The sequence below is a fragment of the Bombus flavifrons genome, chromosome 6, assembly GCF_040668555.2.
Source record: "Bombus flavifrons isolate JBK064 chromosome 6, iyBomFlav1_principal, whole genome shotgun sequence".
NCBI classification, from domain to species: Eukaryota; Metazoa; Arthropoda; class Insecta; order Hymenoptera; family Apidae; genus Bombus; species Bombus flavifrons.
The window spans coordinates 8928839-8954051 of NC_138447.1; the positions used below are offsets into that span (position 1 = coordinate 8928839).

The following is a 25213-nucleotide window of genomic DNA, read 5'->3' on the forward strand; positions in this document are numbered from 1 at the left end:
ACGAGACCGTATCTAATTAAATCAGTATTTCGTCACGCCATTATTAAATGCGTCACGTTGCGACAGTTTCTCATTCTGCCCGCCATTGACGAAATCGTCTCACGCGTGTAGCGTGAACTGGGTTAACATTGGCAGATACGAGCTCGAACATATTGAACGAAACTTTTACGGTTTTATGGTTTGAAGGAAGGCATTTGATCGATGACCAACGGTATTTACTTTTAGCCCCGAAATTTTCTTCAAAGTTATCGTAAACTAGCGTAAACTGGCTGAAAGAAACATCGAAAAAATAAAGGTGAATGTTTTTTTTGGAAATTGTACCCGATTTGCTGTTCGCTTGAAAAATGGAGCAATCTTGCTGTAACCCGTTACGCTGGTTAAGTCTGAACAACAGTCGCGAGACACGAACCATCTCCTTGAAGACGCTTAAATTTCCGTTGAAACTCATGGTAGAACGATCCAAAGAAGCTCGCATCGAACGACCAGTTATCTCCTTGTATCGATGCACTTTCCGGTGTTCCGAAGTCCAGCAAGTGGTCAGAACTCTATACACTTTAACCTATTGTTAACGCATTCCACGCAGGTCGCGTAAAAATCTTTCCTACGTAGCCCAATTATACAAAAATGTAGGAACGTCCAATTTTCTTGCACGTATTTTCCGAATGTTTCTTCTTTTAACGAATATCTTTATCTTCTCGTACATTGTCTTATGTATAATCAGTCGCAAAATACTTTATAACAAAAGAGCTTCTTTTTTATTTAAACGAAGCGTATATAACTTCTCGTACGAACGATAATACCAAGTATTAATAAAACTGCTCTTTGCAGTGGAACGTTTGAGCGTTTTATTTCCATAAAGATGGTCTTCTTATACAGTGTGTTTATTGTCTCAACACTAGAAATTTTTCCTTTCATATACAGGGTCATTGGTAACTAGTGGTACAAACGGAAAGGAGGTGATTCTACGCGAAAAAAGAAGTCGAAAATATAGAATAAACATTTTTCGTTTGAGGCTTTGTTTTCGAGATAATCGACTTTGAATTTTCGCTCCGTACGCGTGCACTTATCACGTCTCGTTATAACTGATCTCACTGTAGATTTTTAAAAAAATAAAAAAGAATTTTTATTCTATATTTTCGACTTCTTTTTTCGCGTAGAATCACCCCCTTTCCGCTTGTACCACCAGTTACCAACCACCCTGTATAATTCCAATTTCGTAGTATTCGTTTATATAAACGCTTAGATGAATAAAGAAAACGTTGAAATTTCCCAAAAATACAAATGTTCGTATTCGAACAATAACATAAGTGAAGAGAAAAATATTTGTACGTGACCAGTTCTATGTGGCAAGCTGTTAATTTAATGCCAAAGCCTTCGATTCCACCGTCGTCTTACCTGTTTCACAGAAACGTAGTAGCCTTCTTATAGCAGTTGAATCGATAGGTAAAAATCGATCAAAGGGTGATCGTGATTGGAATTCGTGTCTCGATCGGCGGGGCTCCGTTGGTAAAACCGTCATCGTGGAATAAAAGGATCGCAAAGGTCGCGACGATTCCGAGTCGTGACGCGAAAAGGCACGTTCTTGAAACGTGGAATCGAGGTCAGTCTCTCGGTGAACGGGCTGCAGTTGCACGTACATACATATACCGAGTGTCATGACGAACACAACAGACACGCGGGAGATGCAAAACGAAGAACGAAATCGGGATATACCTGTTTGCCGTTCCGCGGGCCGACGATTCCCAAGAATCTCGTCGTCGAAGATGCCGCCATACTTGGACGCAGTAGCTTTCTAAGTTGTTCTTTGAAAACTCATTCATCTCGCAGGCGATCGAAAACCATTGCTGGAACCAATAGAAGGGCTTCGAATTTTCAACATACTCCACTTAGATTCAGTGTGATTTTCAAATACACGAGAATTTTTAAATATAGGTGAACGACACGATAAGTCGTATTTCTCATCCTTCGTAAGAGAAGAACAACTTTGAGATCAATGTTGTACGTATTAGCAATCGATTCTGTATGGAAATTGTCTATTCGATCAATTATGGGAAGAAACGCGTGTCTTTGTCATCCGCTTGTATATCTTACAATAACGTTAGCTATGCAGATTAATATAAATTTCATCACCATTCTCACAATTTTCTAATGTTTCTTAGATCTTCGAAGGTTCCAGATATTAGAGCGTTATCATAGCGAGTGTTAATAGATCGTACGAATTCTCAACCATATGTTTCAATATACACGTACTTGTTACCTATATGTACACTTCTGTGTAAGAGTCTTAGGACATTTAGTATTTTTGACAGAACCATATAGATTACGAATTGTTTTGTTGTTATTTGAATTCAATCTATAAGGTATTAGAATACTAACATACTTTCTTTATCGTATAACTTGATATCTGTTCCTTAATTTCGAAGCTAAATGTAATAACCATCCTAAGACTTTTGAACAGTCACGTACGTGTATCTATTGGGTTGGCAACTAAGTGATTGCGGATTTTGTTATTACCACTTAATGATAAAATCCGCAATCACTTAGTTTCCAACCTAATATATTTTTATCCAAGCGATATACTACGTCGAGACTTGAAAGAGAAAGAAATAAACAAGCCGAGGCAGGTTTGTATCTTTCACAAAAAAGTGTTTTATTAAAAAACTCGTATTTGGTAAATAAAATTCTGTCTCCATTTTGCGTATAGCGTAACGTATAATCGTAATAGTAAATTACAGTTAACGGGGTAGTCGGACACACGAGGCGGCGGGATTGCGAATGGAATAAAAGCTTCCGTCGTCCGTCTCGGTTTCTCTTTTTTTTTTTTCCAACGTCGAGCATTACAATTACAATTATTACGGTGATTAGTAACATTCCTCCATCTTTTTTCCTTCTATTCGATATCGAAGAATAACGGCTCGTTACGAACAATCGTATGTTTCTTCCTGGCTTGACAACGTGGCACGTCAAAAGGGATTGATTTATCGATCGATAACGTTCGATCGGTGTATACCTACGGATCGGTCGAACGATGTATTACAGGGTGATTTTCGCAACGGGGACGGGTTACAGCACTTTCTTTTCGTCGCAGCGAGAACGATAGTGAAAGCACGTCGTGCATTATGTTCGACAAAAACGTCTCGTGAAAAATCCCGAATATAAATGATTCTCCGCTTTCAAATCTGCACGTCGTCGTGCGAATAGAAGAGAGTTGTTGCTATTTTAATACCTGCTCGTTCGCCACATATAGCCACGAGATCTGACACATTTGCAATCGCTTCGACTCCGTATATCCAACGAAAAATTCTATACGTTTCGCGCATAATTCGAAGCTTGGAATTCTTATGTCTTGATTAAGTTTTAGGTGTCTTGAAAGCTTTAAAAATCTTGGAAGTCTCGAACGTTTTGGAAGTCTTGAGAATTTCAATAGGTTTCGAGAGATTGGTAACTATTTTATATTTATTATCTCGCAAACATTTTGTCCAAGCGGTATATTCACACGATGAATTAAGAGTGTCTCCTTATATCATCGATATTTCAAAGTTCCTAACAGAAACTCAGTTTGCCAATAAATATTAACAATACACACTGATGAATTTACAATAATAAATTAGTTGAGAACTGAAATTGAAATATCGACAATATATATTGATAATCTAAGGACACTCTCAATGAAAGTTTAAAATGTTCCAATTGTAGACGTATTTATTTCCACTATTCGTCTTCGTAGTTTCCAACGAATATCCACGAATGTTAATATTTCGAGTTGCAACACTTCCAAGACACCCGAGACTCGCAAGATTCGTAAAACGTATCCAAATCGTAAAGACTTTTGAGAACGTTCAAAGGTTCCAAGCTTCGAATAACGTTCAGAAACGATGCGAATTTGCTACAGTGTGGTGAAAAACTGCGAATCGCTTCGAAGATAAAATTCTGCCGCCTGTCATCAGCTACGTGTTTCGAATTGGCTTGCGAAACGAGAAAAGATCTTAGCGTACATATGTACATTTTCAAGTGCACCGTATTATCGAGAAAGGAGAAAAATCAAGGTGTCTGGAAACAGTGGCGCAAAATCGACGAGGTTACGAAACCAGGCGTGTCCCGCGATCGTAATTCAGCCGCTCATTGTACGTCACCGTCCCGAAAAGGAATTTTCTTGGCGAGTAGGCCATACGGCACCAAGGACTGGTTGGAAATGACATCGCACGGTATTTTGCCGATATAATCACACGACGACCGATGCGCGTGCCGATGATCACGATATTGTCGCTCCTCGGACGTCAGCTCTCGTTGGAATCTCATTTCTTTTCTCGGAATTGAAACTTTTCAAAAAATCTCTAGGACGTTCTATTTATCTATAACGATCTAACAATCGGATTTTTCTTCTATTGTCGTTAGCGGTAGTTGAGCACCTATCAGTGATTACCGTCTCTATCGCGCGGTTATTATTTATAATCGACCAGATAACATAAAATATTGACGATAATAGGAACAACGAGGAACACATCGTGCAATTTGCCGGGTTTGCGTAAATAAAGATTTCCTCCGATTTCGTTTCTGTTTTTAATCTATTCGTAGGTCGTATCCGATGACTGGTGATACACAGCCGAACAAGGAACGATTCGTCGTGAAAAAATACTCCGAACATATACAGGGTGGTTGGTAACTGGTGGTACAAGCGGAAAGGGGGTGATTCTACGCGAAAAAAGAAGTCGAAAATATAAAATAAACATTTTTCGTTTGAGGCTTTGTTTTCGAGAAAATCGACTTTGAATTTTCGCTCGGTGCGCGTGCACTTATTACGTCTCGTTATAACGGATCTCACTGTAGATTTTTAAAAAAATTAAAAAAAAATTTTTATTCTATATTTTCGACTTCTTTTTCGCGTAGAATCACCCCCTTTCCGCTTGTACCACCAGTTACCAACCACCCTGTAGAACAAAGCTTTGGCGTATGAACCTTCGTTTTGTAAGGAAAACGATTTGAAATGTTTGCAGGGTACGTTTGTCTTTATTCGGTTAAATTGACTTGAGAGTATGCAGCAAGCAGAAGCAATCATTGTTCCTGTTCTTGAGAAATTAAAAATATAAATCGTACGTTACAACAACTATAATTTAGTTGCAAAAGCACAACTGCGTATGAGACGTTATGGACGATATTTCGAACAATTTCTACGTGAATAAGATTAATTGTCCAAAGCTAATACACGGTTCTATTCTTATTTATGAAATCATTCGAATCAAACGCAATAAAAGAAACTATACATAATACAATTCGATAGAAAGTATGATACGTAACGATAAGAAGCAGACAATGATATTGTTGATATTTATAGATATAAACACGAGCAGAAACAGAAGCCAAGTTGAAACTTCGACTCGATACACGCGAGGCAAGTAGATTTTCAAAATTGTTTCTCTCGAAAACGAAGCCTCGTACGCGAAAACTTAATTCTTCAATTTCGACTTACTTTTTCGCGGCGAATCGTTGCTTGTTCGGTCGTAGCGCCACTCTTACCGAACACTTTGTACAACGAAGGAGCGTAGCCGTTTGAACGTGTCGATAACCGATATCGGACGTGTGTGTAGAAGGTAAAGGCCGATGATGAAAGCATCTTTGTATCCGCGCATCGCAAGCTCTTTATTGACAAATAAATACGACAATAATGTATATACAAAAAAAATAAATAATAGGAAAAAACGTTCACCAGTTTTGTTCGACGAACAAATTGAACGAACGAACGACGACGCGGTCATCGAACGATCATCGATCTCGTGGTGCGTCGATCGGGAACGAGAATCGTTGGACGAGGTCGCATTCGTTTCTACAACGCCCCACAGGGCAAAACGAAACATGCTTGCGTTCGTATTGATCATTTTCTTCTTTTGCATTTTTTTTCCTTTTACGGGCTTAAACGTAACAATACTAATAGTACGGTAATTCTAACAGTCGGATTAACAATACGTGATATTTTAAAATATCTTTTGACTTCTTTTCTTTCTTTTCTTTTCTTCTTTTTTTTCTTTTTTTGTCCTTATGCAAAATACGGTCAGCGTAGAAAAACTTCGTTTACAAGATCCCTATATAAAAATTAGCAGTTTCTCCGAGGAAGTCGGTGTCAGTGTTTCTTTCTTCTTCATTCTTTTTTTCCTCTAGAAGGGCGTTAAACGTATATGGTGGTATCGCAGATACGCGAGTAAAAGTTTTCAAGAACAGACAGGAAAAGAGAAAAACAAGAGGGAACGAAAAATGATTCTGAAAAATAATAGGAGCACGGGAATAAAAATGGTAAAATGAAACGCGTGTGTGTACGAGAGGAATATGAGAGAAAGAAACAGAGGGAGAGAAAGAGACTATTATTTTTTTCAAGGAATACGCGTGGAATTTTCTTTCTCGTTCGATTTCCTCTTCCTTCTTTTGTGCACTGTCGTCGTCAATGCGATTCTCGGCACGGAGGACTTGTGACAATATTTCCCTGATTGATTTCACGCTAACTACAGATCAGACCAGAGCTTGAGCAATCTAACATTGAGCAGTCGTGAGAGAAAACGTTGTCTTTTGGCCAGAACTAACTAAGAGGCAGTTTCGCACGCGAACAAACGCGAGATTATGTTAAAATGAGAAAGAGAGAAAGAGAGGGAGGGAGAAAAAAAAGGTGTCGAAAAAGAATACTAAACGAGTTACAGTCGAAGATAAATCCGAGGGAAGGTGTTGTCGGAATCGAAATTTTTGTTTGTCAAATGTGTTATCTTTACCTAAAAATCTAAACGTAAATACAAGAAAATCTTAGGTTACTCGTGTTATGTATGTACATGACTAATCGTACGTAAATTGCAGTGTTAAGAGTAAAAAGAAAGGATATGGAATAGGAACAAGAGGGCAGTCCTCGGTGTGTTACTTAAATTACGCCGCTACGTTTTCCGCGAAAGTAGACGTATTATCGCGAATCGGTCCCAAAAAGACAACGAAGAAAAAAAAAGTAGACGAAATGCAAACGTTAACGAAAACGTTTAACCATTGTGTTAAACATAGAAAAAAGGACAGAGAGGAAAAAACGGGTAAAAAAATCGCTGGAAACGGAAACAGAGCGCGCCAAATCGAACGCGGATCCTTTAGAAAATGGCGAGCGATTAGACGCGTTCGTCTGAGGAGAGAAAATTTCCCACGAATGAACGCGAATGTTGGAAAACAAGAGGCGCCGAGAAAGAATCGAGGAATGAATTTACTCATCGTTCAGCCGAATCTGTTGAACGTACGATAGGTCCAACTATCAACGTTTAACCATCGACGAATTTTGAAACGGTTTTTGATAGCTTTCGCGTGGAAACAGTTCCTTTCAAACGTCTCCTTCGAACGGTCGCTCATCCTCTTTCGTCGAAACAGTTCACCGATCGCGTTCTCGCGGTGACAACGATATTACGTGCATCAGTTCGGCTAGGTGATCGATACAGAGTACATACGTATTATATCGATACAGGCCAGACGAGCTTCTCACCCGTTGAAATTTCTGTCTCGCTGCGATCGCTAGCATCGATTTCACGCGTTTGCATCGCGAAGTAAGCCACACAAGCATTCGTCGTTTCACAGTCAATCATTTTCTTCGCAGACACACGATTACTCTAGTTTTTTTCTTTCAACGGATACACGCGGTCGCAGTCGTTCCCATATTCTTACGCGTTATCTCTGTAATACCAGATTCTTCGTCCTTAATATATATATATATATATATATAATATATTTTATATATTACACGGTCTCAAAACTATATAGGCCTAAGAAACTTCATTCTTTTAGAGCCACGAGCCACTTTGTATGATATAGAGAGAACTCGTCACTTCGTAGGAAACATTTCTGGTTAATCTTACAATGCCGTATGCATACGACGACGCGCGGCTGCACGCGCGCCACGTATGCGTACGGTCTAAGCGTTAACTGTTTATTCGAGTTACACTAAATACTTTAGAATACGAGCGAGGCTTCACATTGTTTTATAATACAACGATCAACCGCGCGGCTGATCCTCTCGACGAATCAAACCGCGCGATCCGTTCTTTCCTAGAACTGGCATCCTGCGAGTCTCTGCTCGCTCGACGCTCCACGGAACAGCTTCGAGAACAAGAGTCGCCTTAAACGTTAGGCGATACAGCAAGAGCTGCGAAGGGCCAAAATGCTTTCTCAGCGATCCTCGAACACGATCGAGCGATCAGAAGGATTGCAGCGATCGCGACTTTTATCTCGTCCTCTCTCGTCGCGTTTCATTGGCCAATCGCGCATACACATTTCGACATGTTGGCACTTCGACGCGACGAGATGATGCGGGTAATTCGAGGAAAGACGCGAAAATCGAGGAAGAATCGACGATCACGCCAGGAGTCACGGTTTGGCATCGTTAACAGATCACGCGTACGAAAATAAATCGCACTCGTGAAAACATACAGTCGACTCGATCTCGATTTCGATCTTCATTTCGATGTCGATCGCGCTCTCGTCCGCGAGCGGACGCGTCGAGCAGGAACACGCGCGGTCTTGCTCTCGAATCGCAGCTCTGTCGCGTGTTTTTGTACGATTCTCGTTGCTTCGACCTATGACGCACGAATAATGCGCAAAGCGTTGCGGATAGAGTAGGTACTTTGACATTAGGTCACTGGTGCTCGAATCTCGTTCTAGCGGTTAGCTTCTGGCCATCGAGTGCGTAGCGGTGTTTCGGTCGCGAAGGCAAAGAGAGCGTTCCGTGAGGATGGCCGAGTGAAAACGGCGCGCGCCGTAAACGTCGACGAATCGAATTCCAGTTTCCTTTTTCTCGAAACGCGTTCTACGGGCCAACACCGGACGACTAACGGACAAACGCGTGTTTCAAGTTTTTTTCCCTTACACTGGTTAATTGTCTCGGGCGCGTAACCAGTCGAGATTACCGAACTCACGTTCCCACGGAATTCGATTTTCCGCTTCCTTCGATCGCGCCTCGTCGATATCGCGGATGATCTCTCTCGAACAGACTTTCGTTCTACTTCCGCTTTCGTCTGCTTGCGAAACACTCGGTTCGATTCCAGCAGCGCGCGAAGGACGCGAGAAAGGAACAAAGTACGAGCGATAGTAAGTAGTCTCGAGGAGATAAAGGAGACGATATCCGTCTCGTGGTGAATGCTCCATGAAACAGAAAAAAAAAGAGAGGGCAACGTTTACGGAGATGAAAAAATATGTATATGTACGTATGTAAGTATATGGAACTTCTACCATGTCGTAAACTTACTCAGCGAATACGGATGTAATAAATGGGATTAGCTAATCAGTCTTATGTTAGAGGCTCGTTAACATCTAAATTCAAACTGCGGTATCGCGTCGCTGGCGGTGGACTCTTTTTTCTGGTTTGCTCGACGTTCTAGCTATCGACGTACTTTGACGATTTCACACGCGTCAGGATCGATCGCTTCGATCGACCTGGACTCTATCACCTCGAGCTAAACAGTCTACGTTCTCTCGCCTAACTCAAAAGCACGGTGGAACGCGCTTCTGAACCGATGTTCGATTTCTTTCCCTTAACCTTCGGCAGTGCGAGAAACTCTTTGTTCGTTAACCGACCATTTTCCTTTTCTTTCTTCTTTTTTTCTTTTTCGACACGCTCGTGTTAGCACCAAACGAGAGAACAACGGGTAGCGAACAGCGCTCGAACGCAAGGCCGCGAGCGATGCTTCTATTGCACGATTTCGAGGATTTCTGTTTCAGAATCCCGATTTCCCTCGAACGAATGAATCGAGCCACGGTAACTGGGTTTCTCGCAGCCACCACGGGGAAATCGCAAGGAATAAATATATATGGAGACACGTTGAATTTCCCTGGATACCACGTCCCCTGTAAGATTACCTTCCCATATACGAAATAAAAACGAGAGGAATACGAACGAAGCTGTATCAACCGGTTTCGTATATCTGTCCATGACAATAACAATGACACTTTATCGTTGATAGATCTCTTTAAAAATATGGGATAACTCGAGAAGATTCATACCTATTCGATTCGTTTCCACATATATTTCTTCTCTAACGATCGTCGAACGACCTAATCTACGGTAATAATGGCATTCGTAAAAGCCTACAGTCGTGCAAAGTGGCAATTAAAACAGTGATTCGCGTCTATTTCTTGTAAAATATAAAACCGCCGTAACCGATCGGCTGGCTCGCCTAATTGCCACTTTGATTTGTAAACGCGGTCAACGAAAGGAAGCCGATGTTCCCTTCACCTTACGATTAGTTCGAACGAAGAAAAGCGCATTAACGGAATATATATATATACAGGCGCGTGTGTGCACATATAAATATACATATATGCATATACATATTTATGTATGTATATTATATATGTATGTGTGTGTATATACATATTTATATATGCACAGAACATGAATTGCAAATCGCAAATCTTCGATGCGATCGCGTTTTTTTTTATCATACCTCGGCCGTTATTCATCAGGCCTGTAAGGGGACGCTAGTTTCGTTCTCGTCGCTTTTCTCCGGACTATTCGGAAAACATTGTCGAATTCGTCTCACACTTTCGAGCCGCTTCTTTCTTTCGGCGTGAAAAGGCAGTGTCTGCTGTAACAAGCGGATGCGCGCAAATGAAAAACACGGGTTTATATATAATGTAATATATCTTACGAACGTAATAATAGGATACTTAGAGAGACGAAATCAAGAGACGTTCACGTTTTCTACGAAAATAATTTGTCAACGTAGTGGATAAACAAGGACATATTTAAACGCATCTAAAGACTTAAAATACGACTTACAACTTGGAACTTGCCGTTTTAAAACACCACTCGGTCGAAGGCGCGATGTGAGCATGCATATGTACGTAGAAAACGCGTCGCAGAGTTATTGGAACGTTTGTTGGAAAGTCTGACTCGCCAATCGTCTTACAGACACTGCCCCTTTCGAAGGTTCGTTCGATTCCAGAATACTCTTCAATGTCTCGTGTCAGACCTTCCCGAATAAATTTCACCACAACGTTCAGAGACTGACACCAGCAGTCCACGTACGCGATCTTAAATCGCTTTCAGTAGATCCAGTCGCACCCTTGACGTCGTGTTGCTTGGGCAACGACGAACTTAGGGTGCGAAAATGTTAACACTACGTGGTCGTACCACTTATGTAGCCATTGTTTAAGGTCTCCGGTTTGTTCACGTACTCAACCGGTGATTTCATTTCCTTTTTCTCCATACCGTTGTCGATATTGATGGTGTCCATCGATGGGAAGTCGACCCGCAGCGGCACCGCTTCCCTCTTCTCCGCGGCTGACAAAATTTCTGGGCTACCATTCTCGTAATCTGGATTCACCAGTTTTGAAGAATTCGGGCTGCTCAGGAAACTTCTTTTGCTGGGATTTTTCGGACTCCCTGATCTGTTGCTGATCGATAGCTGGCTCAGGTTGCTTCGCGAGGTGCTCTTCGCGTTTATAAACGGCGAACTCTTAACAGATTTTAAACTGTCCTCGACGAATGGCAGGTTCAGTACGTCTTTGCCCGAGGCAATCGAATCTGCAGAGACACCGTCGAAATCGTCGAAGCCGGCCTTCAACGGCACGTTCGATGAGTTCATGTCGTGACAGTTCGAGTTTGTTTTCGAGTTCTCGCCGTATGAATCCATTCTGAAACGGGGACTGAAACTGTTCTTAATACTGTTTGGCTCGAAGCTCGCGAAATCGCCGAAATCCTGCCTCAATGGAGAATCTTCCTCCCCTTCCACTTCCTCTTCTTGTAGATCTTGCAATGTAGCCAGTTCCAAGTGCCTGTACACGAATTAGGAACATTGTGTCAGAAGGACTAGCAAAGAACGCGATATTACAGTAGCGCTTGGATAAATTCCAATAAATCGGGCATTCGTATTGTAATCTTTCGTAAGTTGTTAATTATATAAACAATAAATATATTTGTAAAGTATAAGAAAATATATCTGTTTTGTTTTTTACTTAATAAATGATAAAAAGAAATTTTTTCTCCAAAAATATTCGACCCTGAAAAAGTTATTGGAATTTCAGCGAGCATTACTATATTCTAATAAGAAAAGTTCTATGCTCACTGATCTATCTGTGGTGAGTTGGACTTGTTTTGATTCCTTGCTTCCACTCCTTCTACACTGTGATAGAAACTGACATTCTGGAAACGGTCCGAGTCGATATGCTTTAGCAACATACTCGCGATGTCCATAAACGTGGGTCTTCTGGTCGCCTTATGTCTCCAGGTGTGCTTCATCAGTTCATATAACAACTCTGGACAGTTCTCTGGCCGTTCCATAACTCCTCCTTCGATCACGTACCGCAGAACCTAATGTACGTTAAGAGAGGTTGTGACGATATAAAGAGACTGTGGATTTTTGTACAAATTTCTTATCGTTGTAAACATAATTTTAGTTACAAATTAAAACACACGTACCTGCTCGTTCGATAGACCTTGGTATGGCTGCGATGCAAAAGTCACCATTTCCCATAACACAACTCCATAGCTCCACACATCCGAATAACTGCTAAATACACCGTCTTTCAAACTTTCTGGTGCCATCCATCTGACTGGCAATAAGCCTTTGCTTCCTTTTCGATAATAGTCCCTCTCGTAAATGTCCCTCGTCATTCCGAAGTCTCCCACCTTTACCGTTAAATCTTCCGCAACCATGCAATTCCGAGCGGCCAGATCTCTGTGCACGAATTTCTTCGTAGAGAGGTAGGCCATTCCATCGGCGATTTCAATTGCCATCTGAAGTATCCTGTCTAATTTTGGTGGCGCGTTAATCATGTTCTCGCATGTGCCTGGCCTGTGACTCCTCAAGTACCTCTTCAAGTCGCCGTTCACCATCAACTCCATAATGACCAAGGTTGGTTGCCCACGAGTTACCACGCCAAGAAGCTTGACCACGTGATGAGCGTCGAAACCCCTGCAAAGAAAAGATTCGCATAGTCATATAATTAAACAGCGGATGTTTCTCGACTTTTAATTACATGGAAATCAAAGACGCCAGAGTATATTTTTACTTTCCTGTAGAAAGATAAGCACGAGCACGGGTTATTTTTGCCCTGCAACGTGTTCGGATTATTCATCAACTTACTTCATCACGGATGCTTCGTTGAGAAACTCGATTCTCTCCCGATCAGTGGCGTCCTTGTTCACCGTTTTCACAGCGCACCGTACTTCCGGTTTACCCTTCACGATGTCCTTAGCTATTCCTTCGTAAACCATGCCGAATGTGCCAGTTCCCAACGATTTCAGCATCTCGATCTTTTCTCTTGGTACCTCCCACTCGTCCAACACATACGGAGTGCTCACGTACTCCGGATTCACGGTTGCGATCAACGTCACATTAGGAACGTTCCTCAAGAACTTTCGTTTACAGACGTAGAACGAGACGAAGCTAAAGATCGCGATGATCGCGCAAAATAACAGCCAGAATATCACCCAGAAAGTACTTAGGGTGTTTCTCTCCTCGATGTAGAAGTATTTTACGTGCGTATAGGCGCCATAGCCGGCAAGACTCGTCGCACGAACTTTCACGGAGTAGTTTCCGGCGGGAAGCTCTTTAAGGACGTACGAGTTGCCTGCTTTCGTGAAGTCCCGCCTCGTGATGCACACCACGGTCGGTTTGTACTGAAACAGGATAATCTTTTGTTCACAGAATTGTTGCAAAATTCGAAACCCGATGCTGTGAACAAAGTTTAAGAGGATGAACCAATAGAAGTTAGATAGACGTGAATTCCACTCACGTTTTGTATGTCAACCCTCTTGTACTCGATCTGATAGGTGATGATCAGACCGTTGGGTTGAGGTGGCTCATCCCACTGCAGAGTAACCATGGTGAGACTGTTATTTTCACCGGATATGCTCATCTTGAAGGTGTTGGGAGGAATGTTATCGGCGCTTTCCAGGGGTAACGTGCGATATGTTCTCATACTTTTGGTGGAGCATTTCTTGTAAGTGTCGTTCATTTCTTGCGCTCTGCAAGCCTGCACCTCGATGTTATAAGCGGCAAAGTGGCGTAGGTTTTTCATTACGAAGGAGAGATTCATGCTGGGCACCAATTGCTCGAACACTATGTACGTTCCGTTCTCGATCTTTTCCATTACAGGCTGTAAATATAAAAGTGGAAAGGTTAGGAAGATGAATTTGAAAAGGACATGGAGGGGACTTAACTCCTGATTGATCACTTAAGAAAGCGAGAATCAAGCGACTATAAATGCAATTTTGCAACGGGGATGTACAAAACTCGATACCACGTTGGCTAAGCGTATGGAAACGCTATAAATACTTTTCGATGAAGTTGAGCGATGCTTTACCTGATCTCGATCCAACGATTTCGTTTTCCTGGATAGAATGAACGACATCTCCGAAACGTCGCGCTTCTTCTTCGGTTTTCGTTTTATATAGACCTGATTGTGTAAAGCGTCTTCGAATTCGATCGCGCTGGACGCTTCTTTCTCTCGAAGAGACTGATCGGTTTCTCGATCAGGACATTCGCAGGTGCCAGTTTCAGGTATCATTTGCTCTTTCTCTTCCTCTATTCGTTTCCTCTCCTCCTCTGCGAGCGCCTTCTTATCTGTCAGCATCAGAGCTAAGCATGCAACACATTTTAATTATCGTTAGATCTACCTGATTTCTTTTTTACTCAAGTAAAAAATCAATTCAAGTATTAATGTTAAATATTATCGATCAAATATTAATTCTTTCCTTATCGAATCGTTTATACAATCGCGACAAGCTCTGCCCCTGAATATTACGAGCTTGCGCGAATCGAACACTTTCCCGTATCCGTGCATATCACATGTATAAATATCAAAGGATTGATAAAATTGATAAAATTGATCGCACAATCGATGTACTCACGTTCCTCGCAATAATTCCTCTGATCGATGAAATTAGGGTCGTCCGGCTCCCATCGTCCAAAGATCCGATAGTGCGTTAGGTTTCCGTTCTTGTGAAGAGGTGGCAGCCAGGACATGATCAGCTCGCTGCTCGAATTACTCCAGGTCATAAGGGACCTGGGTGAGCTAGGAGCTTCCGGCATCGTTCTGAAGTATGTTAGGTTGCTCTGGGCTCCGGACCTTTCCGTGGCAATAGTGTAAGTCTTCACGTAATAAGCGTACTGCGTGTATGGCTTCAGCTGAGACAAGTAATGCGTGTGTACGTTCTTCTCCTGTCGACCAGACCCAAACTTGGATCCTTCCATCAGGGTGGTATTCGTACTTGCGGACACATCATCGACCTTCCAACCATCTCCACCACACGCGTCTCTACCATCGTACATCGTTACGTTCATGTTGGGTGCCTCGATGAAATACACCACGTATCCAAGAAGAGACCTGGCGTCGTGGTGAATAAACGGTTCCCACTCGATCACCGCACCCCACGGTGACTTCTTACCAACCCTGGTCCTCAGTTCGGTTACGTTACACGCAACTTTGTCGCCGTTGCTATTAGGCGCCACCTCGTAATCCGTAAAAGGTCGTAAACCCGCCTTTTCTCGAAGCATCTCGATTTTGTACAAACACAGTTTCGGATTTAGATGAAAGAAGATCTTTCCTATGCCACCTTTCGACAGGATTTTAATATCTTTGTGCAAACTCCAGTCCCAGAGTTCCTGTAGATTTTGGTTGTCCATTACCAATAACGAGTATTTGGAGTTGTCGATGTCGTTTCCGCGTATCACTCGCAGGTTCTTCAGGAAGTTGAGAGATATCAGTGGGAAGCTACGCACGATCTTCAAGTAGCCGTCGATCTCTTCTATGGTGCTCAGACTGTCTTCTAGCTCTTTCACGATATTCTTCCCACCTCGAATCTGGATCTCTAAACTGCCGGTGATGTGAGTGCATCCGCGAAGTTTCTGCGCCGAGGCGATGCTGTCCACGTTCGCTCCGGCACACTCTTTCTGACAGGGTCCCTCGCATTTTTTACACGACACTTTGCCATTCGATTCTTCGTCCATGTAGCCCGGTGGACACTCCATTACGCAGCTTCCATTGAACGATTTATACGGGTAGTTCTTCACGTTGAACACTTCCCGTGGTTTCTGCATTCCAAGGCACCTCTCCTCGTTGATGCATCGATGGTTCATGAATTCCAAGGTACCGTTAGGGCACTGTTCCCTGCACTCGTTGTTGTCGGTTACCACGTCTTTGCAGACGACGCAGTCGCGATTCGTCGGGCCAGTGCACGTGCCTAGACACGACGGATGGCAACACGTTCCGGACTCGTCGCATGCGTTGTTCTCGCACTTTCGATCGCAGACTGAAACGAACAAATTAGAACGCGAATGATACTAACAACACGTACTATCTATGACGTTGTACGAAGGTGTTCTCATCTCTACTGTCCTACGATTCCACATAGCATCTTCGACCTAAGCTTTTTCCTTATTTTCCCTCGTCCACCTAATTGACCAACGCGCTATTCCCGACACTTCTACGAGTAAAATTAGCGGTTCAACGGTTGAAGATATCTTATAAATCCCTCTGTCTTCTGTGTCTTTTAAATCCTACCTCGTTCCAGAGACTTCGCCTTCATTCGATAAGATAGCTGTTAATAGAAGCATCAAGGAGACACTGTCCGATGTTTAATATATAAGTACAAGGTTGAATCTTTTTAACGGATAAAATGGCTGTTTGATGACTACGCGTGAAAAAATTCAAGCCACTGTTCCGGGTAAACAACCACACGGATGTAGCCTCGAACGTGCGTCTCACCGGATGAAGTCTTGTCACGTTCTCCGTGGGGACACGTGGCGACGTCTCCAACTTTCCCTGTAATTTTTGCGAAAGGGGCCGCTTCTCGCTAACGAACAGCCTACGATACGATCGATAAACGCGAAACACATCGAAAATTCGCCAAAAAAAAAAAAAGAAAATGAAATATAAAAAAGGAAATATAGAAGAAAAGAAAAACATTTCGCCCTTGAGAAATTATCCAAAAATAAGCTTCTCATAAATCGACGTGAAACACTCGAGCTACCGTGGAACTAAACGACTATCGGCGTTCTATGGAAAGTTCAAGCGGCACGCGATTGCTAGTACAGCGATGTTTAGCGCATTCCTGTCAGTTTTTACCCGCGCAAAGGTCCGTTGAGTGTAATTTAGAGTCGTAGCGCCCACGGGTGAGCCGCCTACGGTGGCCAACGTGTCGCGCCGCCGCCAATTTCTCGTCGCCCCTTTCCTCGCGGCCAGACAGCCTCCATTTTCCACAAGGCCAGCGAATAATCGGATAATTTCGGAAGGAAGGAACGAACGGGGCGGGAGCGTGATCGAGAATGGGTCGTCGTCACGCGTGGGAGCGGCAGCCGTCGAAGATAGCTGGAAACGTGCGTGTCCTTTCATCTTCCACTCGGACAACGCGGCCGACCAACATCGGGAATTTCCCCTGCGACATCGCCGCGTTACGAATTAACATCGGCTGACAGGGAATTTCCAACTTTCGTTCTACCTGGCGCGCGATTTCTCTACTTTGTCGAGAAACGATATTTTCAGATGAAACGGCGGCTGTCATGCTTCGAGACTGGGATCGATTTCTAGTGAAACTAAGAAAGTAGCGTCCGTCTGGAACACCTAAGCTTCGACATGTTGAAGTTCGATCTTGAACTTTGCACGAAATAATTAAACTTACCGTATATAACGTTAGTTTCGATATAATAAACAAAAGATATGGACAGAGTAGCTTGGATTCGGCAAGACGATACAGCGAAAACGAGAAAATGATTGGAGAATCGATAAGTTCCTATTATACGTGAACTGTGGCTTCCCTTGATGCGTTCAGACGGTTGTAGTTCTATCGAAATTTCTTATTTGCATAAACGAAAATTGCTAGAATTGACGATATACTAGAGCTTCCCTTTTACCCGGTCTCCTTTTCATCCGCCACGTTATTATCTGTAACGTATTCATCGTACGTCGAATTTAGCATAAAACAAAATTTAATCTAAAAAAAATTTGGTCTTGATATTACACGACGCATAAACTTTCGTGCAACTAAATGTGCCTTTTACCATATGTTTTCTAAATGGAATTCTCCTCTGAATATTTCGTTCCAAATTTTACCTTGTTTTATAGACTCTGCTCTATCACAAAAAGACCGATCAAAAGAGAGAGAGAGAGAGAGAGAGAGAGAGACTACTATTATATTTCATGCGAAATTCATAATTCCAGAGAGAAAAACAATTACTTTGTTGGCAGTGTTGCTGGTTCCAACACAAGTATTCATCCGACTTGGTCTGTCTTTGCGGACAGTGCTTCTCGCACACTGGGCATCCATTTCTCGGATTGTTCCCCTGTGAACAGAAATACAGGAAAAATCAATATTGAAATATTCAAGCGATCCATCAAAATATTTCTACCCATTTTTGAACCTAGTTTTTCCTCTGTAACATCGACGACGTATTACTCGTCTATTAATACTTTATCGATGGATTGCTTTTACCGTGAACGATGATTTCATAAAAAATTTGTTATTTAATTATTATTTCACTATGACGATTGCTCGTAGGACACGCGGTGTCGTGGCCCAATTGTTGAAATTTCTATAATCGTTGAAATCGTAAAAATTTCAATACGCCAAACGTTTGGAAACACGTGGGACTCCAAGGACGAAAATCGCGCACGAAGGGGAGAGTTTACCACCTTGTTAGCTACACGCCGCGCCGGCCAAGAGAATTCCTTAACTTCCGTAGAGGCTGTGGAGTGCTAAAGGTTGGATCGATACGTCTGGCGCCTTCCATTATTTATTTTTATCGCCGTTATGCTATTTTTCCGGCTTCAGCGAAACTTTTAGTTTCATACACTTCGCGATACATCTCTTCTGTACGTGGCCTTTGTTTTAGCGCCGTTCTTAAAGAGTTGCGATTTTTCTTCAGTGTCTAAACCGAAAATCTCGCGGCGAAACTTTCGTTTTACGTTTCCTCGCGTTGTAAAAGTTCTAAAAGTTTACCATCTCGATTACCAATCTTCTCTTCTTTTCTAATTTTTCACAACTTAGATACGAAAACGTTGAAATTGATGGGCCAGCAATCATAGCGGTGTAAGTGGATGCAACATTTCTCATAAAACACGTTCTTTATTCAACGTTAGCAAAAGCTCGCTATAATATAATGCATAAGGGAATAAAGATATCACTTAATCGATTACGAAGTTAAAGGGATGATAGCTTTAAAAGTTGAAACAGGTGACTGAAATAAATTCTACAAATTTTGACACGCGCCACTGCGACTTTCCGCCCGTCGATTGTTCAAACGTCGACATCCTGTAAACACGAAGCTCATTTCCTGTTCTCGTACCATCGACGGAATCAAGCAATACGAATAAACATGGTATTCGGGTAAAAGTTCGTAAAAAATTAGTATCCTGTCGAAAAATTCGACTGCTGGCTGAAAACGATATTTCACGCTATATTCGACATCCGAATCGAACGATTCCAAAAGTACCACGAAAATCGGAGAATGCCAGAACCCCAAAGCTGTCTGAACGAGTTAATCGACGTTAAATGTTAGAGTAACGTGTGGTTAATCTGACCGATTCGGCAATGTGAACAAAAATTCGCAATGTGAAAAGAAATTTCCGTTCAAATGAAAATTTCGATATTTTTAAATTCGAAATTACAATTTCAAAATTGAATAACGAGTTTTTTCTAGCGATCAAACGATGCAATTGGGTGTACGTACGGTACTCTCGACGATCGCGCCTCGTTGAAAGCTCGAAACTTTGCGACGAACCCTCGACCCTCGACCCTCGCGACACGCTCGAATTTTTTAGCGCGCCAGCCGGAAACTAATTAACCCTCTGACCCGGTCACGTTCTATCGATCACCCTTGCGACCCGTTGCTGCGACGAGCTACCATCCTATCGGTCGGACTCGAGAAATGAGATATTTATCGGGATTGTCGTGGCACGGGGGTTACGAAGATCAACGAAACAAACCGGTATCTTACTACGACTTTGAAATAGTGAATGGACATAGTGATTTTCGGCTACCGTTTAATCGAATCACAAGGACAATTTTCGTACGATAATAAAATCCGTCACCTTCGTTGGTAATTCGGTTACCAATTACTTGCGTTATTTTCTGTTCGTAGAAAAATTGTGTGTTAAGTATTAGGCGTGTAAATTACTTCGGTGCTTTTACATTTGCAAATATTTCGATGGTTTTAATCCTTTGAGCGCTGCGTCGTCCGACGTTAAGCGTGCGCCGTGGACTACCCACTCTTTACGAAGAAACACACCGTGGGCTGAGTATTTTTTATGAAAGAGCGCAAGTTGAGCGGACTGAATTTTCATCGCAAAATATATCGATTGTAATTAAAATAAATGATGCAGTGACCTGAAAAGCGTTAATAACCATTTATTTCATCGAGAAATAATAACATGAAGAATATAAAAGCTTGAAAATTTATTTTTTAATTGAAAATTTAATGATTTTGTATTGTATGGTACAGCAGGGTTCAATACATAAGCCAATGTTACAATTTTTGTATTCGTAACGCGAATCAGTTCTGCGATTATGTTTAGTGCAAACGGTCTTCGTCGTGAACAATGTTTATTATTTTCTTTAGCTGCGCAGGATGTAGGAAAATGCCCCTTCGTTAACAGAAATAGAAGGTCGTCCGAATGAATCTTCCTCCTTTAGCCTCTATTCAGCGTGGTAGGTATTTTTGCAAAATATGTTTTATGAGAGGCAGATGAAAATTTCAAATGTTCCAGTTTTATTATTAGCATTTTTACAAAGAATGTATGCATTGTATATAGCGAGGTCTAAGAGGTGGAAAAAATATTTTTTATACCATTTCGTGCTTTTTCGAAAGCATTGAAGTGAACTCGAAATCATATCGATTTTATCATCTGCGCTCATCAAGACATTGCAGTCTGCTACACGCTTTGTTTTTCGCTTTGGTTTGCCAGTTTGATAATTAATTCTTTTTTTCTTTTTTTGTTTCAACGAAATCATCAAAATGTCAGGTGGATGACATCCATACGTTTTTTTTATCACGCCACTTTAACGCCACTTTTAGCCTAAATTGAATGGTTGTACGAGAAGGTATATCGCGTTCATAGCGCTCAAAGGGTTAAAGAGTTCCATCCACGTGATTTCGCACAATATACAACAAGCTTGTCATCTGCCTGATTTCCAAGGATTCGATTCATTTTCTCTTTCGCTGCTACGTACGTTATATCCTCCAGCCAGATTCTACGATTTTACGAAATTTAAAGAAACCTAATGTATTTATGACGTTGCGATATTCCTCAGTTCTCGATAGATTGATAGATTCTCCGAAAAGATGTTGACCAGCTGACGCATATCGAATCTTCTTCACAGTTGCAAGATTCAATGATAGGAAATAATTACCGGAGAGATCGCGGTCACGTTATCAGGCAAGTCGGGAAAAAATAGAGATAGAGGAAAAGAGATTGACGCGTGACCGTTGGACAGATTTATCTCGCGGAAGCGGCGGGCACGCGACGCGTCATATATGACGCGTTAGCGTCGCAGGAATCAATAAAGAGCGTCGAAAGAACGCTCGGCCGCGGACGAAACGGCGTTGCGTTGCATTGCGTTGCGTTTCCATTAGCGGACAATGAAAGTTTAAATAAAAGTTGCCGATGGAAAAGAGTCGCCGTCAAGCTCGTGAGCTCCACTAGTACGGCTCGCCCTTTTTATTACCACGACTCGCTACCCCGTTCGATCCATACGTCCACCCTCGTCGTTCTGGTCGTTGGTCGCCAGAGAAATAATTCAGGACGTATCGCGCGGCAATTAGCGACGGGATTTCCATGTCTCTGATCTATTCCCTTTCCGACGCTTTTTTTTCTACGGCTGTACTTTATCGAGTACCCTGTGTCGCTTACGATTTCCAAACTCACCACAGACATCGACGAGTCGAAATTTTACAGGGCAAAGTGGAAATAAAACGTCGCGTACTCGACTAATCTAGCGATCGTGTCGTGCGATATAACGTGATCCAACGTTCGTAGGAGAAGTATTGCTTGCTCGTTAAACGTCTTCGTCGGTTAATGGTAATTTTCGGCGTATTTCCTTAAAGTTACAGGTTGTAGATTCGAAATTTGTATGATATGCAAAGATACACAGGGTGTCCAGTTACAAACGAAAAGTGCAAATTATTGGAAAAATATACACCGTGGGGAAAAAATAATTCAGACACGAATTGGATGATTTCAAAGGGCAAATAAACTGGTTGTAGTCGATTCGTTTCTACGTGGCCAGGTAATGCAGGTTTTTTTTAATGGAATCATGTAGTTTCAAATACAGTAAACGTTCCCTGGAAAATTGGTATATACTTGCATTTGTCAAATTTAACGTATAAAAGACAAGGAACGGCGAGACGTGGAGTTCTTAGGTTCACGTCGTCTTTGTCTTCCATACGTTGACAAATTAAACTAAACAAATTAAACAAATTTAACTTTGACAAATTAAAGATAAAATATTTGCTAAGCTAATAGTTCTCCGACATAAACAGGTTGAATTTTCTTTTTGGGGAGAGGACCGAGACGGATCGATTTACTGCATTAAAAATTTTATGATCCCATTTTAAAAAACGTAAATGTCACGTAAACGTTGATGCCAGTTTCATATAACCTGCAGCTAGCCATCTACAAAAAAAGCTAATTAAAAAGCTAATTGCACGAAATTACGCCCTTCTGAACCCATTCACTTTTTGTCTGAATCACTTTTTCATACAGTTTATAATTTTCCAATAATTTGCATGTTTTTGCTTTTTGTTTCCTACGTAACCGGAAACTCTGTATAAAATATTGAAACTCATAAAATATTGAAATATAGCACTCGTAATAATATTTAACGAGTAAGTGTTCATTTAGATTCTATCTCTTTGCATACGTTATTAAAAACTGACTTTGCATAAACATCTATCGGTCATATTAATCGTATTGAATTAAATCTCAGAAAACAGACACCTTCGTGCAAAGGAAAATACTAAACGCTGCATTTATCATATAGTGCGAATTTATTACAAGAGCAAGGAAGAAATAGTAAAACGCAAGAAATAGTTAATTTTATGACAAGAAGGTTTGCTCTGAAAAACAACTATTTCCTACAAAAATTATTTTATTTTACAAGGAGAATATCAGAATTGAAAAATTGTTCAGAATTTGAATCGTACGATATTAACGTAAGAGGAATGACGATTTTTGAATAATGGAACGCTTGAGTACCAAGTGTTCGAATAACAGAAACGCTTCTCCGTTTAAAAACAATGTCACAGTTTCTAATTATTTTATGCATAATATGAAACAAGAGCACAGGTTTGTTATTACACCAGAGAATTATACCAGATATGTAAATATGAAACCGGAATTTTTGTATAGAAAATACACGTTTATTGTATGAAAATGATTAAAAATATTTTATTCGAAGTATTGCCCATCGCTAGCTATACATTTTTCCCACCTGTCTGGCAATTGGTGGATGCCACGCCAAAAAAACTGTCGCTCTTTTGAGGCAAACCAGTCATCGAGCCATTTTCGTACATTTTCGTAAGGAGTGAAGTGCTGGTCAGAAAGTGCGTGTCCCATCGATGCAAATAAATAGTAATCGGTCGAAGCCAAGTCTGGTGAGTAAGCCGCGTGCGAAAATATTTCCCAACTGAACGCTTCGATCGTTTCCTTGACCGGTTTTGCTGTATGCGATGGTGCATTATCACGAAGCAAAATTGTTTTGTGTTGCCTTTTTTGATATTCTGGTCGTTTTTCACGCAAAACTTGATTCAAATCGATCATTTGTTGTCGGTAGCGCTCAGTATTAACGGTTTCGCCAGGTTTTAACAGCTCGGTGGTCTTTTTCGGTGATCTTCCACGTTCTTCGTTCCTCGCGTCAAAATTGCCACTGCTGAATTTTTTAAACCACTCAGAGCACTGTGATTTACCAAGAGCATGCTCACCGTAAGTTTCGACAAGCATTCGATGCGATTCTGCAGCAGTTTTCTTCAAATGGTAACAGAAAATCAATGCTGTCCGCGAATCGTAGTTTCCAGGCACAAAATTTGACATGTTCAACGCTATTACAAACTATGCTGTTGTATGAAACTTGTATTGTTCTGAGTCGAAAATGTTTGTGAGATGTCAACAAAGACTTTTGGCATCAATGACGCAGTTTAGTGATAACTACATTATCAGCTAGGACCATCTATAGGCAAATTCCGGTTTCATATTTACATACCTGGTAAACACAGAACTGAAGTTTTCCAAAAATTGACAGAGATACAAGGTACTAAAACATTGTACAGAATTGTTTCGTGAAATCGGCTAGGCTGCTAGGTAGCCGAGCATGAATCGCACGTTACATTTTCTCACAGTTGGCAGACTAACGTGCGCGAAATTCGTTCGTCGTGATCGCGCGACGATAATGTCATTATCGTTCTTCTCTCGTCGAATTCACCCACAAACCAGCGAATAACGGCACGCGCCGTTGCTCCGATGGATCCTCTTTGATCGAAACTTCTTCGTAACCGGTGCAAATTGCCAGTAAGAGCGTTAACCGAGTGGAAGTTTTTACCGCGGGATGCGTCGAGAAATGAAAGCTCTTCGAGGCGTTTCGTAATTGTCGATAATCCGAACGAAACTCTCGGGAATCACGAAGGAACACGTTCCTAGAGATTCGAATCTCTTTGTCCGAAAACCGCACGCTCGAACGAAGCCGATCACACTTCAGACCAGATTTGTCGGAATCGCCCTTTGCAGTATACGCTTGCTCGCGCGATCTCGCGAATCTGATAAAAACATAAGTATACGCTTCTCGGAGATTCGGGATAGCCGAAACGAAAAACGAAGTTTCAAATGCTCCGATCGAACGATTCGCGTGTAACGCAAACCATACGTTCTCCAAAGTTGGAAACTAAAACACATGGTGCATGATGTACGTGAGTTGGCAACGTGTATTCCAACCGATAACGAGGCAGGACGACGAGCTCGAGAGACGCGCGTTATATTTTCCGAATTAACGAGTGTTCCAGCTGTCTCCTTCTCGAGAGAGAGAGAGAGAGAGAGAGAGAGAGAGAGAGAGAGAGAGAGAGAGATTGCCGTACTACGATCTCTCGATAGAGCGACGTTTTCCGCGTGTTACATGGTCGCTGATAACGTCGAATGGTATTTCTCACCGGCGAAAGTTTGTAACTGCGATCGGTTACTCTCGGCTGTGGCGCGTAAAGCTGCCGCGCGTGACACGGCGGAAAGA

At 41.8% G+C, this 25213-nt stretch overlaps 1 protein-coding gene and 1 long non-coding RNA gene across 8 annotated transcripts in view; one reads left to right on the forward strand and one right to left on the reverse strand.

Moving 5' to 3' along the window:
- Positions 1-25213, forward strand: part of LOC138181175 (uncharacterized) — a 164189-nt gene that overhangs the window by 45006 nt on the left and 93970 nt on the right. The gene's annotated exons all lie outside the window — the stretch shown is intronic.
- InR-2 (insulin-like receptor-like) overlaps positions 5613-25213 on the reverse strand; it is a 114058-nt gene continuing 94457 nt past the window's right edge. For all 6 annotated transcript variants that reach the window (XM_069115803.1, XM_069115801.1, XM_069115802.1 and 3 more), the window contains 8 exons: positions 18182-18287; positions 14858-16258; positions 14311-14585; positions 13741-14103; positions 13089-13624; positions 12422-12917; positions 12069-12313; positions 5613-11778 (listed from right to left, as the gene is read on the reverse strand). In XM_069115803.1, coding sequence (XP_068971904.1) covers positions 11121-11778; positions 12069-12313; positions 12422-12917; positions 13089-13624; positions 13741-14103; positions 14311-14585; positions 14858-16258; positions 18182-18287 — 4080 coding nt within the window. In that variant the 3' untranslated portion in view covers positions 5613-11120. The remainder of the gene's footprint in view (positions 11779-12068; positions 12314-12421; positions 12918-13088; positions 13625-13740; positions 14104-14310; positions 14586-14857; positions 16259-18181; positions 18288-25213) is intronic.